This window comes from Chiloscyllium plagiosum, unplaced genomic scaffold (genome assembly GCF_037043375.1).
Source record: "Chiloscyllium plagiosum isolate Xiang-an unplaced genomic scaffold, Cpla_swu_hap1 HiC_scaffold_42, whole genome shotgun sequence".
NCBI classification, from domain to species: domain Eukaryota; kingdom Metazoa; phylum Chordata; class Chondrichthyes; order Orectolobiformes; family Hemiscylliidae; genus Chiloscyllium; species Chiloscyllium plagiosum.
This window is the reverse complement of record NW_028270180.1, coordinates 35295520-35313745: the sequence shown is the minus strand read 5'-3', so window position 1 is coordinate 35313745 and position 18226 is coordinate 35295520. Positions and strand designations below refer to the sequence as shown.

The window sequence follows — 18226 nt, the reverse complement described above, 5'->3', positions numbered from 1 at the left end:
GGGCTGACGGACCTCTTCTGTACTGTATGATTCTACAAGCTCCCTTTCAATTTCACGTTCCCCGGTCAATCCTTTTCCAACAATTGTAAGAGATCTTTTTTTGGGAATATCCCATCTTGCTTATTGGGATAGCCAATCTCCCCTGCATCAGTTCTTCAGCCACATTTTAATTAGTCAGCTCTCCTGTTCCTGTGATTGCTAGCACATGAGATTGGGAGTAGTCTTGAGATGACCATTTCTGCTTTAACAACCCTCTTTCAAGTTTCCTAAAAGATACTTTTAGGACACAAAGTATTGTACTGCAAGTGCTCTGTGACATATTGATGCTGACAGTTGGGAGGCATCATACCATTCTCAAGTCAAGTCTATGGCCGGAGAAATGCTTGTCTGTTCCCCTAACTAAAGAATTTCCTGTTCTTCTACTTCTTCCTCTCTCCTTTGACCATGTACTTGGTTCTGACTGCACTTCTCTGAGAAAACATTACCTTCACCAGAATCCCAAACAGAGAGCTGATTAGCAAATTACATTGCCTTGGAAACTCTCCTGGCAATCTGAAAGAAGTGGGCTTACTTCCACCTCCTCAAGCATGTTATTCATATGGCTCTCTTTCTCGCAGATAGTCCACAATGACTCCAACGCCCTATCTTCACCAGGGACATCCAGTCCCTATACACCTCCATCCCCCATCACGAAGGCCTCAAAGCCCTCCGCTTCTTCCTTTACCGCCGAACCAACCAGTACCCTTCCACTGACACCCTCCTTCGACTGACTGAACTAGTCCTCACTCTGAACAACTTCTCTTTCCAATCCTCCCACTTCCTCCAAACCAAAGGAGTAGCCATGGCCACCCGCATGGGCCCCAGCTATGCCTGCCTCTTCGTCAGATATGTGGAACAATCCATCTTCCACAGCTACACTGGCACCACTCCCCACCTTTTCCTCCGCTACATCGATGACTGTATCGGCGCTACCTTGTGCTCCCATGAGGAGGTTGAAGAGTTCATCCACTTTACTAACACCTTCCACCTCGACCTCAAATTTACCTGGACAGTCTCAGACTCCTCCCTCCCCTTCCTAGACCTCTCCATTTCTATCTCGGGCGACCGACTCAACACGGACATTTAGTATAAACCGACCGACTCCCACAGCTACCTAGACTATACCTCCTCCCATCCTGCCCCCTGTAAAAATGCCATCCCATATTCCCAATTCCTTCGCCTCTGCTGCATCTGCTCCCAGGAGGACCAATTCCAATACCGAACAACCCAGATGGCCTCCTTCTTCAAAGACAGCAATTTCCCCTCAGACGTGGTTGATGATGCTCTCCACTGCATCTCCTCCACTTCCCGCTCCTCCGCCCTTGAACCCCGCCCCTCCAACCGCCACCAGGACAGAACCCCACTGGTCCTCACCTACCACCCCACCAACCTCCATACACATCGTATCATCCATCGTCATTTCCGCCACCTCCAAACAGACCCCACCATCAGGGATATATTTCCCTCCCCTCCCCTATCAGCGTTCCGGAAAGACCACTCCCTCCGTGACTCCCTCGTCAGGTCCACGCCCCCCACCAACCCAACCTCCACTCCCGGCACCTTACCCTGCAACCGCAAGAAATGCAAAACTTGCGCCCACATCTCCCCCCTCACTTGCCTCCAAGGCCCCAAGCTTCCATATCCGTCACAAATTCACCTGCACCTCCACACATATCATTTAATGCATCCGCTGCACCCGATGCGGCCTCCTCTACATTGGGGAGACAGGCCGCCTATTTGCGGAACGTTTCAGAGAACACCTCTGGGACACCCGCATCAACCAACCCAACCACTTATCAACGGCTGAACACTTGAATTCCCCCTCCCACTCCGCCAAGGACATGCAGGTCCTTGGCCTCCTCCATCGCAACACGACGCCTGGAGGAAAAACGCCTCATCTTCAGCCAAGGAACCCTCCAACCACAAGGGATGAATGCAGATTTCTCCGGCTTCCTCATTTCCCTTCCCCTCACCTTATCTCAGTCCCAACCCCGGACTCAGCACCGCCTTCTTGACCTGCAATCTTCTTCCCGACCTCTCCGCCCCCACCCCCTCTCCGGCCTATTACCCTCACCTTAACCTCCTTCCACCTATCGCATTCCCAATGCCCCTCCCCCAAGTCTCTCCTCCCTACCTTTTATCTTTGCCTTTTATCAAGCTGATCTTGAGCATCTGCAGTCCGCACTTTCTCTACAATGACTCCAGTCACTGCTCAAGTTCTGAAACTTGTGCAATTGATAACACCTCTTGGAGATGGATCACAGTGTGGAAACAGGCCCTTCGGCCCAACAAGTCCACAGCGACCCGCCGAAGCGCAACCCACCCATACCCCTACATTTACCCCTTAGCTAACACTACGGGCAATTTAGCAAGGCCAATTCACCTGAGCTGCACATCTTTGGACTGTGGGAGGAAACCAGAGCACCCGGAGGAAACCCACGCAGACACAGGGAGAATGTGCAAACACCACACAGTCAGTCGCCTGAGGCGGGAATTGAACCCGGGTCTCTGGCGCTGTGAGGCAGCAGTGCTAACCACTGTGCCACCGTGCCACCCACATGGGAGTAGAGGGAGTTAGATTGGAAGTTGGAAGGTAGGACGAGAAGATTAGTAATCTCAGGATTGCTATCGGTGCCATGGCCTAGTGAGGCTAGGAATAGAGAGCGAGTATAGCTGAACACATAGCTGCAGGGCTGGTTTGGAAGGAGGGCTTCGTATCTGTGGATCATTGGGATACGTTCTGGGGAAGGTCGGACATGTCCTCCTTGTACCTGAACTGGAGGGGCACCAATATCCTGGGCAGGAGGTTTGCGAGAGCTCTTCAGGAGGGTTTAAACTAAATTAGCAGATGGGTAGGAACCGGAGCTATGGATCAGATGATGGAGTAGGAGTAAACAGCCAGACACAGCGAGCAGAGAGTCTGAGAGGAGGGATAGGCACCTGATAGGGCAAAGGTTTGATGGGTTGAGGTGTGCCTATTTTAATGCAAGAAGTATCAATAATAAGGGTGACGAACTCAGAATGGATTAGTACTTGGAACTATGATGTTGTGGCAGTTACAGAGACTTTGATATCACAGGGACAGGAATGGTTGTTGATGTTCCAGAGTTTAGATGTTTCAAAACAAATAGAGGGGGAGGTAAAAGAGGTGGACAAATGTCATTGCTAATTCGGGATAGTATCACAGCTGCAGAAAGGGAGATCATCAAGGAGAGTTTGTCCACTGAGTCATTATGGGTGGAAGTCAAAAACAGGAAAGGAGCAAAATCACTTTATTGGGAGTTTTTTACAGGCCACCCAACAGCAACAGAGACACGAAAGAGCAGATTGAGAGGCAGATTTTGAAAAGTGCAGAAGAAATATTGTTTTGGGTGACTTTAACTTCCCTAATATTGATTGGAACCTACTTAGTTCAAATAATTTGGATGGAGTAGTTTTTGTCAGCTGTATCCAGGAAGGATTCCTGACACAATATGTGGATAGGCCGATTAGAGGGGAAGTCATATTGGATTTGGTGCTTGGCAACGAATCATGCCAAGTGTCAGATCTCTTGGTGGGAGAGCATTTCAGTAATAGTGATCACAACTCCCTGACCTTTACTGTTGGAGAGGAATAGGAGCAGATAGTATGGGAAAGTATTTAATTGCGGAAGAGGGAATTACCATGCTATTAGGCAGGAATTGGGGTGCCTAAATTGGGAATATAGGTTCTCAGGGAAATGCATGACAGAAATGTGGAGGTTGTTTAAGAAGCACTTCCTGTAGTGCTGGACAGGTTTGTCTCACTGAGGTAAGGAAGGGATGGTAGGTTGAAAGAACCTTGGGTGACAAGGGATGTGGAACGTTTAGTCAAAAGGAAGAAGGAAACTTACTTAAGGTTGAGGAATAAATGATTGTATAAAGCTCTAGAGGGTTACAAGGTATCTAGGAAGGAACTGAAGAATGGATTTAGGAGAGCTATAAGGAGGCATGATAAAGCTTTAGTGGGTAGGATTAAGGAAAACCCTAAGGTGTTCTACACTTTTGTGAGGAACAAGAGGATGACCAGAGTGAAGGTAAGGTCGATCAGGGATAGTGGAGGGAACTTGCACCTGGAGTCAGAGGAAGTAAGGGAGATCCTTAATGAATACTTTGCTTCAGTATTTATTACTGAGAGGGACCTTGACGTTTCTGAGGACATCACAAACAGACTGATATGCTAGAACAGGCTGATGTTAGGAAGGAAAATGTGCTGAAAGTTTGAAAAACATAAGGATAAATAAATCTCCTGGGCCAGATGGGAAATATCCAAGGTTGCTACAGGAAGCGAACGAAAATATTGCTATGCCTTTGGCAATGATCTCTGCATCCTCACTGTCCTCTGCAGTAGTACCTGATGATTGGGGGAGGTGGCAAATGTTGTTATTCCCTTGTTCAAGAAAGGAAATAGGGATAACATTGGGAATTACAGACCAGTCAGTCTTACGTCAGTGTGGGCAAAGTATTGAAGAGAATGCTGAAAGACAGGATTTATGATAACTTGGAAAACCATACTTTGATTAGAGATAGTCAGCATGGTTTTGTGAGGGGGAGGTCATGCCTCACAAACCTTATTGAATTCTTTGAGGATGTGACAAAACACGTTGAAGAAGGTAAAGCAATAGATGTGGCATACATGGATTTTAGCAAGACATTTGATAAGATTCCCCTTGGTAGGCTTTTTCAGAAAGTAAGGATGCATGGAATAGAGGGAAACTTGGCTGTCTGAATACAAAATTGGTTGGCCAATAGAAGTCAGAAGGTGGTGGTAGGTGGAAAGTATTCAGCCTGGAACTTGCTGACCAGTGGTGTTCTGCAGGGATCGGTTCTGGGATCTCTATACTTTGTGATTTTTATTAATGACTTGGATGAGGAAGTGGAAGGGTGGGTTAGTAAGTTTGCCAGTGACACGAAGGTTGGTGGAGTTGTGGATAGTGTGGAAGGCTATTGTAGGTTGCAACGGGACATTGACAGGATACAGAACTGCACTGAGAAGTGGCAAATGGAGTTCAACCTGGAAAAGTGTGAAGTCATTCACTTTGGATGGTTGAATTTGAATGCAGATTACAGGGTTAATGGCAGGTTTCTTGCCTGTAAGGAGGAACAGAGGTATCTTGGGGTGCATGTCCATAGATCCCTTAAAGTGTGCACTACAGGGCAAGAGTTATAGCTGGGGGCAGGGAAATTATGATGTGGTGAGGCATGACTTTGGATGTGTGGCTTGGAAAAGTAAGCTTCAAGGCAAGGGCGTAATTGATATGTGGCGCTTGTTCAAGGAGCAACTATTGAGTGTCCTTGATAAGTATGTACCTGTCAGGCAGGGAGGAAAGGGTCGTGTGAGGGAGCCGTGGTTTAATAAGGAATTGGAATCCCTTGTTAAATGGAAGTGGGCGCCCTATGTAAAGATTAGATTAGATTACATTACAGATTATATTACATTACAGTGTGGAAACAGGCCCTTCGGCCCAACAAGTCCACACCGACCCGCCGAAGCGAAACCCACCCATACCCCTACATTTACCCTTACCTAACACTACGGGCAATTTAGTATGGCCAGTTCACCTGACCCTGCGCATCTTTGGACTGTGGGAGGAAACCGGAGCACCCGGAGGAAACCCACGCAGACACGGGGAGAACGTGCAAACTCCACACAGTCAGTCGCCTAAGGCGGGAAATGAACACGGGTCTCTGGCGCTGTGAGGCAGCAGTGCTAACCACTGTGCCACCCACTAAGATGAGGCGTAAAGGTTCAATTGGGGCGATTGAGAGTTATAAGGTAGCCAGGAAGGACCTGAAGAGAGAGCTAAGAGCAGCAAGGAGGGGACATAAAAGGTCCTTAGTTGGTAGGATTAGGGAAAACCCTAAGGCTTTCTATAGGTATGTCAGGAATAAAAGAATGACTAGGGTAGGAATAGGTCCAGTCAAGGATAGTAGTGGGAAGTTGCGTGTGGAGGCTGAAGAGATTGGGGAGACACTGAATGAATACTTTTCGTCAGTATTCAATCAGGAACAGGACATTGTTGTCAATGTGAATACTGAGTCACAATTAAGTAGAATGGATGGCTTTGAGGTATGTAGAGAAGAGGTGTTGGAAATTCTGGAAAGGGTGAAAATAGATAAGTCCCCTGGGCCTGATGGCATTTATCCTAGGATTCTCTGGGAAGCAAGGGAGGCGATTGCAGAGCCATTGGCCTTGATTTTTATGTCCTCGTTGTCTACAGGAGTAGTGCCAGAAGATTGGAGGGTAGCAAATGTGGTTCCCTTGTTCAAGAAGGGGAGTAGGGATAACCCTAGTAACTATAGGCCGGTGAGTCTCACTTCTGTTGTGGGCAAAATCTTAGAGAGAATTGTAAGGGATAGGATTTATGAACATCTGGATAGGAATAATGTGATCAAGGATAGTCAGCATGGTTTTGTGAAGGGCAGGCCGAGCCTCACAAACCTTATTGAATTCTTTGAGAAGGTGACTAAGGAGGTGGACGAGGGGAAAGCGGTAGATGTGGTGTATATGGATTTTAGTAAGGAATTTGATAAGGTTCCCCATGGTAGACTACTGCAAAAAATACAGAGGTATGGCATTGAGGGTGAGTTGGAGGTTTGGATTAGGAGTTGGCTGGCTGGAAGAAGACAGAGGGTAGTAGTTGATGGCAAAGGTTCATTTTGGAGTGCCGTTACTAGCGGTGTTCCACAAGGATCTGTTTTGGGACCATTGTTGTTTGTCATTTTTATAAATAACCTGGAGGAGGGGTTAGAAGGTTGGGTGAGCAAGTTTGCAGATGATACGAAAGTCGGAGGAGTTGTAGACAGTGAGGAAGGATGTGGCAGGTTACAGCGGGATATAGATAAGCTGCAGAGCTGGGCAGAAAGGTGGCAAATGGAGTTCAATGTAGGTAAGTGTTAGGTGATTCACTTTGGTAAGAGTAACAAAAAGATGGGGTACTGGGCTAATGGTCGGATACTTGGTAGTGTGGATGAGCAGAGGGATCTTGGTGTCCATGTACACAGATCTTTGAAAGTTGCCACCCAGGTAAATAGTGCGGTGAAGAAGGCATATGGCATACTGGCTTTTATTGGTAGAGGAATTGAGTTCCGGAGTACTGAGGTCATGTTGCAGTTGTATAAGACTCTGGTGCGGCCGCATCTGGAGTATTGTGTGCAGTTTTGGTCGCCATACTATAGGAAGGATGTGGAGGCACTGGAACGGGTGCAGAGGAGGTTTACCAGGATGTTGCCTGGTATGGTAGAAAGATCGTATGAGGAAAGGCTGAGACACTTGGGGTTGTTTTCATTGGAGAAAAGAAGGTTTAGGGGTGACTTGATAGAGGTGTACAAGATGATTAGGGGTTTACATAGGGTCGACAGTGAGAATCTTTTTCCACGTATGGAGTCAGCTATTACAAGGGGGCATAGCTTTAAATTAAGGGGGGGTAGGTTTAGGACAGATGTTAGGGGTAGGTTCTTTACTCAGCGAGTCATAAGTTCATGGAATGCCCTGCCAGTAGCAGTGGTGGACTCTCCCTCATTATGGGCATTTAAGCAGGCATTGGATAGGCATATGGAGGATAGTGGGCTTGGATCGGCGCAACATCGAGGGCCGAAGGGCCTGTACTGCGCTGTATTCTTCTATGTTCTATGTTCTAAAATTGCTATCCAAGTTGATAGGGTTATTAAGAAGGCGCATGGTGTGTAGCTTTCATTAACGGAGGATCGAGTTTAAGAGCCACAAGGTTATGGTGCAGCTCTTTCGAGCCCTTGTTAGACCACACTTGGAATATTGTGTTCAGTTTTGATTGCCTCATTAGGAAAGATGTGGAAATTTTAGAAAGGGTGTAGAGGAGATTTACCACAATGCTGCATGGACGGGAGGGCATGTTTTATGAAGAAAGATTGAGGGAGCTAGGGTTTTTCTCACTGGAGTGAAGGAGGATGAGAGGGGACTTGATAGAGGTATAGAAGATGATGAGAGGCATAGATGGTGTGGATAGCCAGAAACTTTTTCCCATGGCTGAAATGACTATCATGAAGGTGCTTAATTTTAAGGTAATTTGCAAAAAGTTTAGGGAAAATGTCAAGAGGTAGGTTCTTGACACAGTGGTAGGTGTTTAGAATGCACTGCCAGCAGTTATAGTAGAGTCAGATACATTAGGGACATTCAAGTGACTCTTGGAGAGGCACATTGAAGGATAATCGGATCATAGAGTAGGATAAAAGGCCGGCAACACATTAAGAGTCGAAGAACCTGTGTTGTTCTATGTGTGTCCATGACTTCCCACATGCCGCAACTGTATATTTCACTTAGCAAAGCTGCCCTACTAAACCTTATTTCTACAGGCTATGTGTTATAAGTAGAACAGTTTGTAAAACTTGCCATTCAGCACTTCTGTGTAAATGTAGGAACCAAATACTGGACAGTTTTGAAAAAAGGTAGATTAAAAAGTAAAACAAGAACACTTCTTTCATCATCTGTCACTGACCTCGCCAAACTCATATGTGATCACTCTGCTTAAATTGCACTCTGCTTCTTACTTTTTATGAAAGCTTCACACTTCAAGGGCTAAATTCATTTATATCTGTTTTAACATTGAGGTTATTTGGTTTCAACTTTTGATCTTTCTCAAGTTCTCAAGAAAGAGCAGATCTTCGTCCCAGGTTGCCTTTCTTGTAGAGTTTTTGAAATATAATTTTGTTCAGATAATTTCATAAGTTTAGATTTTTGACACATCTCAATGATTGATAATTACACAGAAATGGGCAGCACGGTGGCTCAGTGGTTAGCGTTGCTGTCTCACAGCGCCAGCCTCAGGTGACTGTCTGTATGGAGTTTGCATATTCTCCCACTCTGTGTGGGTTTCCTCCCATAGTCGAAAGATGTGCAGGTTAGGTGAATTGGACATACTAAATTGCCTGTAGTGTCCAGGGATGTGTAGGTTAGGTGCATTAGTCAGGGGTAAATGTTGAGTAATAGGGTAGGGGAATGGTCTGGATGTGTTACTCTTCGGAGAGACAGTGTGGAAGAATGGCCTGTTTCCACACTGTAGGGATTCTTAAAAAATACAGAAATAGCCTGACGAAACTGATGTTTAGCTTGAGATTAACTTGTTGATACATGATTTCATCCTTATAGCTGTCAACTGTCAGAGGGAATCTTCTCTTGGAAACATCCACGTTCATTATTCAGATGAACTTTTTCTTCTTATACCAGTTACATCCAGCTTTTGGCTCACCCATCTGGTCAGAAAATAAATTGGTTTGTTAGTTTGAAGTTTCACTCTTGTTGCTTTATTTTGTTCAGTCTGTAGTACACCAGACTATTGTACAGCTCCTTTCTCCAAAAGCCTTAACAAACTTCTTACAATGTCAAAAAGGGACATAGAGAAAAAGAAACGTGAAATCAGACTTTACATGCAGAGAATGGGTTTTATAAATGTTCCTTGGGTATTTTTAATCAACCTGCTGTGTAATGACACATCTCTGGAGTAGACTGAACTTGAAACTAGTCTCCTGATTTGGTGTGGACATTGCCAATGTGCCATGAGCGCTTAAGTCTTATGACAATCAGTCAAGTTCATTGCATGTCTGAGTTTCTTGTGAAAAACTTAAAACGCTCAACTAAGCTGCATCATCTGAAGCAAATAATGTTCCCTTAAAGATAGCAAACATTTGTACCAAGCTATATTAGAAACTAGTAATTAAATAATATGTTTAAACTGTCACCAACTAATTAAATTTTGCTTTATTTGCTAGCCTCTTCTGATCCTAGTAGCAGACTTTCAACTTCACCGCCACCACCTCCAATTGCTGTGCCTCTTTTGGAAATGGGTTTTTCACTGAGGCAGATTACAAAAGCCATGGAAGCCACAGGTAATTAATTTTAATTCATACAATAATGAGCACATAAAACACTTAAAACCAAACTGACAATTTTGTAATGGATCAATCCCCTGATGGAAGAAATTCTGGATTAGAAAAAGGCAATATGCAATGTACTAGATCCATGAACGGGAGGAGGACCTCATTTGCTGTTCACCATTCAGTTACTGAACTTCCATCTACAGTTTGATAGCCCAGCAATTCCTCCAGGGAAGCTCATCTGACAATTTCTCCTTATCATACATCTGCATACTAAAGGCATCCTTTTTGTAACAATCTCCAATGTGATATTGTCTCAAAGGGACACAAAGTATTCTAAATGTGGCCTTCTCAGTGAACCAGACAAGGTTTACATGCAGGTTAAACCCTTGTTGAAATGGCTATATTATTTGGTTATTGCTTCATGTTAAGAGAGTGGCGAGAGTTACAGATAAGACCCTGTCCTTACTTAGAAAGCTAACAGTTCAAAAACCAATGGTTAAAAAGGAGTGCTTCATTCTGAATTTCAAGGATCACTCACAGTCCAACCAATAGCAAAATGGGGTGTTATTAGGATTGCACATTTGACATCTTTTTGGAATGATGCCTTCCTTAACAAACAAGCTTTTCTTGTGCCACTCTTTTGGTTATTATTAATCAGCATTATGTTAGGCTTATTTTTTAATCCCTAGTTATCCTGCCCCAATACCTCCCAAATCCCTCTATCTTACCTTTCCATTCAAACCCCTGACGTTGTTAGAGTGTGACTGAAATCTATTGCTCATTACATAATCTACTGCAGCTCGTCTCACATTCTGCTTCCAATTTCTGGGATATCTTCCAACTGTACTTAATTCTTTATTGATTCCAATACTTTAGACTTGCTTAGAATATCTGTCTGTGGAACTCTGTAGAATTCTTTCTGAAAGAAGCTTTGCATTGGAATTGAGTGAGAATCTCTGTTACAGTCAGCACTGGCCATATTTGAACTGCAGTTTTGCAAATTTCCATGGCTCTAGCACTAAACGTCTTGCTTAGAGGATGCATGTGGCTGGCGGCTGGCATTGATGTTGCTATTGCTGTCTCTATCTCTCCCATTTCCCCCCTGCCCCCAACCCTCCTCTACCTGGTCTAGACCACATTTTCCACTGGACCTTTGGATGATGGATGGTTTGGAACTATGTGTTGAATGCCATTTGACTTTAGGAAATATTTAAATATTTCCAGGAGACCCTGGCCACTGGATATAGCTTCTTGCAAACATCTTCATCTTGAAAACCTCAGCTAATATCTGATGGTGACCTTTACTCAGGACAATCACCCTTGCTCCCCATAGAACTTTGCTGTCCTATACAGTGAACTGGTCTCGCTGGGTCCAGAAAGGTTTCAATCCTGGTTGCGATGGCTCATTGCCACCAGCTCTTTTAGTTTTGCTAGGACAGGATCTTTGTGTTCTCAGTTGGATATTATCGACAATAACTGGAAGGGTATCCAGGAAGTTTAAAACCAAAGTGGACTCTTCCAGGGGAGTCATGATTTGGAGGTGCTAGTGTTGGGGTGTACAAATTAAAAATCACACAACATCAAGTTATAGTCCAACAGGGGGTTTATTTGGAAGCACTGGCTTTCAGAGTGTCCACAGCCATCTGATGAAGGAGCAGCACTCCTAAAGCTAGTGCTTCCAAATAAACTTGTTGGACAATAATCTGGTGTTGTGTGATTTTTAATCTTTTTCCAGGGGAGGCAGCACCAGTGGAGTGCTTGGCAATGGAAAGTTGTTCAAAGCATCCGCATTAGCCACTTGGCTTCCTCGTCAGTATTCTACCTTGTACTTGTACGCACTGAGAATGAGGAGCCAACACTGAATTCTACCAGAAGCTATGTGGGCGGCACGGTGGCACAGTGGTTAGCACTGCTGCCTCACAGCGCCTGAGACCCGGGTTCATTTCCCGAGTCAGGCGACTGACTGTGTGGAGTTTGCACGTTCTCCCCGTGTCTGCGTGGGTTTCCTCCGGGTGCTCCGGTTTCCTCCCACAGTCCAAAGATGTGCAGGGTCAGGTGAATTGGCCATACTAAATTGCCCGTAGTGCTAGGTAAGGGGTAAATGTAGGGGTATCGATTGGTTTCGCTTCGGCGGGTCGGTGTGGACTTGTTGGGCCGAAGGGCCTGTTTCCACACTGTAATGTAATCTAATCTAATCTATGGCTAGCACTGCCTCGTCTTCCTTCAGTAGTCCCAGCAGCGTTTTGAGATCTGTTACTATGACAAATTTTCATCTGTAAAGATACTGGTGGACCTTCCTCATACCAAAGATGACTACCAAACCTTCCTTCTCTATCTGGCATATTTGCATTCGGCATCAGCCAAAGTCTGGGAAGGATACATTCCCCTCTGTTGGGCCACCAGTGTGCCAACACTACCCGGATATCACAGATGGAGGCATCTCATGTTAGCACTGCCTCTCACTTCAGGTCATTGTGGGCCAACACCTTAGAAGATGATAGTTGCTTTACTTCCCTAAAGGCTACTTCTTGGCAAAGCAACCAGTTCCAACGCTGACCTTTTTTCAGTAGCAGATGTAAGGGTGTCAAGATGGAGGAGAAAGTGAGGGCTGCAGATGCTGGAGATCAGAGCTGAAAATGTGTTGCTGGAAAAGCGCAGCAGGTCAGGCAGCATCCAAGGAACAGGAGAATCGACGTTTCGGGCATAAGGCCTTCTTCAGGAATGAGGAAAGTGTGTCCAGCAGGCTAAGATAAAAGGTAGGGAGGAGGGACTTGGGGGAGGGGCGTTGGAAATGCGATAGGTGGAGGGAGGTCAAGGTGAGGGTGATAGGCCAGAGTGGGGTGGGGGCGGAGAGGTCAGGAAGAAGATTGCAGGTTAGGAAGGTGGTGCTGAGTTCGAGGGATTTGACTGAGACAAGGTGGGGGGAGGGGAAATGAAGAAACTGAGAAATCTGAGTTCATCCCTTGTGGTTGGAGGGTTCCTCGGCAGAAGATAAGGCGCTCTTCCTCCAACTGTCGTGTTGCCATGGTCTGGCGATGGAGGATCCAAGGACCTCCATCTGTCAAGATGGAGGCCAGGTTATTTTCCATAATAATTCAGTAACCCAAGGGAAGACTTAAGCTTCCATACAGACGTCAGAGCCAAGGCTCCTTTGATCACTCTCACTTTATTTTCCAATGAGTGGAAACTAGTTTTGTCAACTCATGTCATCTTTAGTATGAGGAAGGTCCACCAGTATCTTTACAGATGAAAATTTGTCATAGCAACAGATCTCAAAATGCTGCTGGGACTACTGAAGGAAGACGAGGCAGTGCTGCCCATAGCTTCTGGTAGAATTCAGTGTTGGCTCCTCATTCTCAGTGTGTACAAGTACAAGGTAGAATACTGACGAGGAAGCCAAGTTGGTCATGTGGGGTGCCTGGCGTACATTTTTCCTTTCTAAGGCACACGCCCGTCTTGGAGAAACATTTAAGCACTATGTACAAGTTCTCCAAGGTCTGTTTATCCATCTTCCCAGTTATTAGTACATCATCCAGATTATTACGACGCAGAGGTTGGACCCTTCTGTTAATTGAATGAAACAGCCAGAAAAGTGCCCCCTACCTCATAATATGTTAAAATATGAGTGACCGAGAACTCCTAAATTCCACTATTTAAAGAAAAATGATAATTTATTTTCTTAACTGTAATAGTGAACACTAAACAACAGCTATTCACAAATCCAAGTCCCCCTTTTCTAAACTACCTACTGTCTAACTCCAACTGTATTTTAAAAAATGCTGTTCCAATACTCACTCATTAAGCATTACATTAACTTAACCTCAAGGCCACACAGTCTCTGTCTTCTCGACTGATGTCAATATTCCAACTGCTGATCTCCGAGTATTCTTCCTTTTTTTTAACTGCAAGTAAGTTTTACATCTTTGATAGAGAGAGTTTTCTAATTTCTTTGAGAGCAAGATATTAGATCGGCAGTTAGCTCTCCAGCAGTTGCTCGATCTAATTTTCAAAATGTCAGCCTGTTTTATACACCCCAGTGATACATTACATTCGTTTCAAAAACCCTCATATTTCACTTCCGAACACTAACTCAAAATACTAACCAAACTGATTCACTTGGGGTATCTCTAATGTCAAACAAACCTTTATTCCAGTGGTTCCGATAATCCTGACAATACGCTCTTAACATGGTCTTCAGGGACTGATGCCACTTGTCCAGTGCTCCTTGGGATTCAGGATGATACGCACTTGATTTAAAGTGCTGTAAACCTAAGCTATCCATGACTTCCTTAAACAGCCTAGCAGTAAAATTAGACTCTTGGTTTGACTGAATCTCCCTGGGTAAGCCATACCAGGTAACGAAAGCTACCAACGTCTCCACCAATTTGCCTTCATACTCCATAATGGAATTGTATCTGGAAATCTGGTCAACGCATTTATTTTGGTTAGCAAGTACCAGTTCCCACTTCTGGTTTTTGGGAGGGGACCTACACAATCAATCATAACCCACATGAAAGGTTCTTCGAATGTGGCAGTTCTGGTTTTATTACTGCCTGTGGCCTACCTACCATTTGGCATGTATGACATGGACAGCAAAATTTAAGCACATCCTTGTGCAGTCCAGGGCAATAGAAGTGGCTTATCCTGAGTACCTTATCCTGAGTCTTCCTCATGCCTTTTGTACCTTATCCTGAGTCTTCCTCATGCCTACATGACCTCCTACTGGTAATTCATTTGCTACTCGTAATACTTGCTGTCTGTATGCTACCGGCAACATAACCTGGTGCACTTCTACCTGTTTCTTCTCTGCACTAACCTGCCGTGGTCTCCATTTTCATCTTAGGGTTCTATCCTTAAGGTAATAACACTCAGGAATACATTTGGATTCCTGTTCCATATAGGCTTTATTAAACAAATCTTTTATGGTCTCATCTTTTTGTTGTAAGTCCTTTCAGGACTAAACACCTCTGCCTGAGCCTCTACTTGTTCAGGTTTTTCCTGTACCCTTACATCAAACAGGGTGTCCACTAACTGAATCTCAATTCCTTTGTCTTTCTCTTTAGTTTTTCCTTCTTGCTGTAACTTATGATGGTGGGATTTTATTACCACACAGTCTGGAAACATTCATGGGTATTTTTCTTTTAATTCCTCAGTTACTTGGCTTTCTTTTGGCTTCTCCACCACAAAAGGCATCACTCCCACCTTGGATTCTGCCAGGTCGCTCCCAAGAACAAACTGTATTCTTGGAACTAACATTCTGTAAATCACTCCGACTGCTACACCCCCAGTCTTGATTTGGCTCTGCAACTTGACCTTAACACACAATTTCTGTCTTATCTATTCCACAAATCACCAGTCTTTCGGATAACATGTCAGAAAGAGTGCAAATACTTTCATCTCTTCATATTAGAGACTGATTAGCTCCCGTATCTCTCAAAATTGTAACTTCTTTCCCTTCTTCACCAGTTCTTCCTGTAGAAACTTTACCTGCAGAGGTGAAGTCTTTATAGAGATCAGGCACTAACTCCACACCCAGCCCCTGCCTAGGCTGTGCACTGTTCTGCAGCTCCTCAACTTTTTTTGATGTTTCCTTTGCTACTTTCACTGGCTTAGCCTCTTTTATCACATCTTTTCCCACAGTGCCTTTCTTTAATGACCACCACTATGTGTGCCACCTTGCCACAGTGGAAACACCTGAGGCCTTTCACCTCCTTTTCACCCTCTTGGGTATCTTTTTTCACCTGTGGTAAACTATTCCCAGTGTGCTGTACTTATTGTTTTGTAGTGAAGGATCTCCCCTTCTCCAAATTTCTATTCCTCACGGGATGAAATTCTTGCCGGAAGCTAAATTTCACCTTATGCGACAGTGCATATTCATCTGCCATCTCTGCCACTCTTCTCAGTTCTTGAACTTTCTGTTCTTCCACATAAATTGTTATCATGATGGAAGTACATTTCTAAACTCATCCAGCAGAATAATCTCTCTTAGAGCTTCCTTTATGTTATCTATTTTAAGGCCTGCACGCATCTATCAAAATTACTCAGTTTAATTCTTTCGAACACAACATAAGTCTGACTTGTTTTGTTCTTTATATTTCTGAACTGCTGTCTATATGCTTCTGGAACCAATTCACTTGCACTAAGCATAGTCTGTTTGACGTCTGCACAATCTCTTGACACCTCATCTGACAGCGCTATACATACCTCACTAGCCCTGCCTACCAGCTTAGTCTGAACTAGCATTACCCACAAGTTCTTTGGCCACTCCATCTGTCTAGCCAGTTTTTCAGAGGAGATAAAGAAGGCTTTGACATCTTTCTCAAAATGTGGCAATGTTTTCACACACATCACTACTTTCTTCTTCCTTGATCTCCATCCTGTTAATTTGATTTTCCTGACTAATTCACAACTTCTGAAGTTCAAATTCTCTTCTCCCCCCACCCCCCCGCCATCTCTGTCTATCTGTCTCTTTTTTTCTCTCTCTCTTTCCCCCCCCCCACCCCGTTTCTTCTCTCTGTCCTTTTGCTCAGCTAAGAACCTTCTCTCGCTTTCATTTTCCCCTCTCTCTTTCTTCTAACATGGCTCTTCTTTCCCTTCCTTATCTTCTAATTCCATTTGCTTCAATTGCAATTAAAGTTTTTCTAACTCAACTGCACTTGTTGTTTCTCTGATACACCTAAGTACTTGACCAACTCCATTACAATTTCACCCTTCCTTTCATTCCTGGTTAAACCCAATTCTAACCTATTTGCTAATTCTAAAAATATATCCTTCCTCTGTCTTTCTCAACTTTCTTGGCAGATTTGAGAAGCATCTTCAAACCCCAGAGCCCTTTTTAGCAACATTAAGAGCCATTTCTTGCTGTTTAAATTTAACGAACCACAAGTAACCGAAATTAAACAAATTTTCTCACCTCAGTTTTATTTAAAGATTTGGGATACTAATTACCAAATGTTTAAATCTGCTGGGATCTTTGGTACCCCAAATCTGTTTAAATCTGTCCAAATCTCTGACTGGATCTGTCCAAACCTGTCCAAATCCTGGACAATGAGCACCCAAATTGTTACAATGTAGAGGTTGAACTCTTCTGTTAATTAAACCCAACGCTCAGAAAATCTTCCCCCGCCTAGTAATCTGTTAAAATATGAGAGACAGAACTCCTACATTTCACCTAATCAAAGTAAACTAACAATTTGTTTTCTTAACTCTAATTGAACACTCAACAGCTAATCACAAATCCAAGCCCCCCCCCCCCCCCTTCTCCACTTTCAGCTGTAGATCTCCCTGGGTCATTTTTCTGTTTTTTTACTGTGAGTAGTTTTTACATGAAAAGGTACTTTGATAAGAAAGTGTTTTCTAATTTCTTTGAGAGCAGAATGTTAGTTCTACGACAGTTGTTCACTCTAATTTTCAAAATACCCACATACAATTTAATTGGTTCCTGGGTGTCAAAACAATAAATTAAAACTCGATTGGGTTTTAGTATCCTGGGCATAATTTAAACTGATTGATTAAATTCGAAAGGTTGTCAAATCAGCACCAAAACTCAGGTAACCATTTAACAACCATTTGCTACATGTATCTATTTTGGAACAGTTCATCTTCCAGCCTTTCCATTTCGGCAACTTAGCCTGCACTCAAGTTTACTTCAAAATTTAGAAAACGCTTTCTATTTTAAAACGATTAGACAGATTTTCAACCATGGGGTAAAACTTGTAAAATGTTCTGCTGGAAAAAGCATATGCTAATGAAACCCCAAATGGCAGTGTTGTATATTGATATAAACCCATATGGGTGTTAACTGAAGTACACTCTGGGACTCCTCATCCAGCCACACCTGCAGGTAGGCATGGCTCTTGTCCAGTTTCATAAAGGACAGGCCCCCAGCCGACTTTGCGTATACGTCCTCTATGCGAGCAACCAGCTATTCACCCAGCTATGAGAAGCAGTGTACCATTTTCTTAAAAGCTGCACAAAGGCAAACTGAGCCATAAGGCTTCACAATCAGGACAACTGGTGCTGCCCATTTTGCAAACGACACTGGTTTGATAATTCCTTCGCTCTCTAGCCTCCTGATTTCCATCTCTACAAAGCAAATGGCACTGGATGGGCCTTGCAAAGTCTCGAAATTGGTTCTGGTCAACATGTGAAGTGGCTTTGGCCCCTTTGATAGTCCCAAGTCCTCCTTGAAATACTTCAAGCCGTTCTTGAAATCTACTATTTCACTAGGATTTCACGGAGGCAGCCATTTTCTGCTGTTGGAAAATGTTGAGCAATCTAGGTGAATTTTTCTCAAACAATTCCACACCAATAGGCTT

At 44.0% G+C, this 18226-nt stretch overlaps 1 protein-coding gene across 6 annotated transcripts in view; it reads left to right on the top strand.

Moving 5' to 3' along the window:
• Positions 1–18226, top strand: part of herc1 (HECT and RLD domain containing E3 ubiquitin protein ligase family member 1) — a 483062-nt gene that overhangs the window by 256985 nt on the left and 207851 nt on the right. For all 6 annotated transcript variants that reach the window (XM_087981970.1, XM_087981969.1, XM_087981967.1 and 3 more), the window contains exon 41: positions 9801–9917. In XM_087981970.1, the coding sequence (XP_087838096.1) occupies positions 9801–9917 (117 nt within the window). The remainder of the gene's footprint in view (positions 1–9800; positions 9918–18226) is intronic.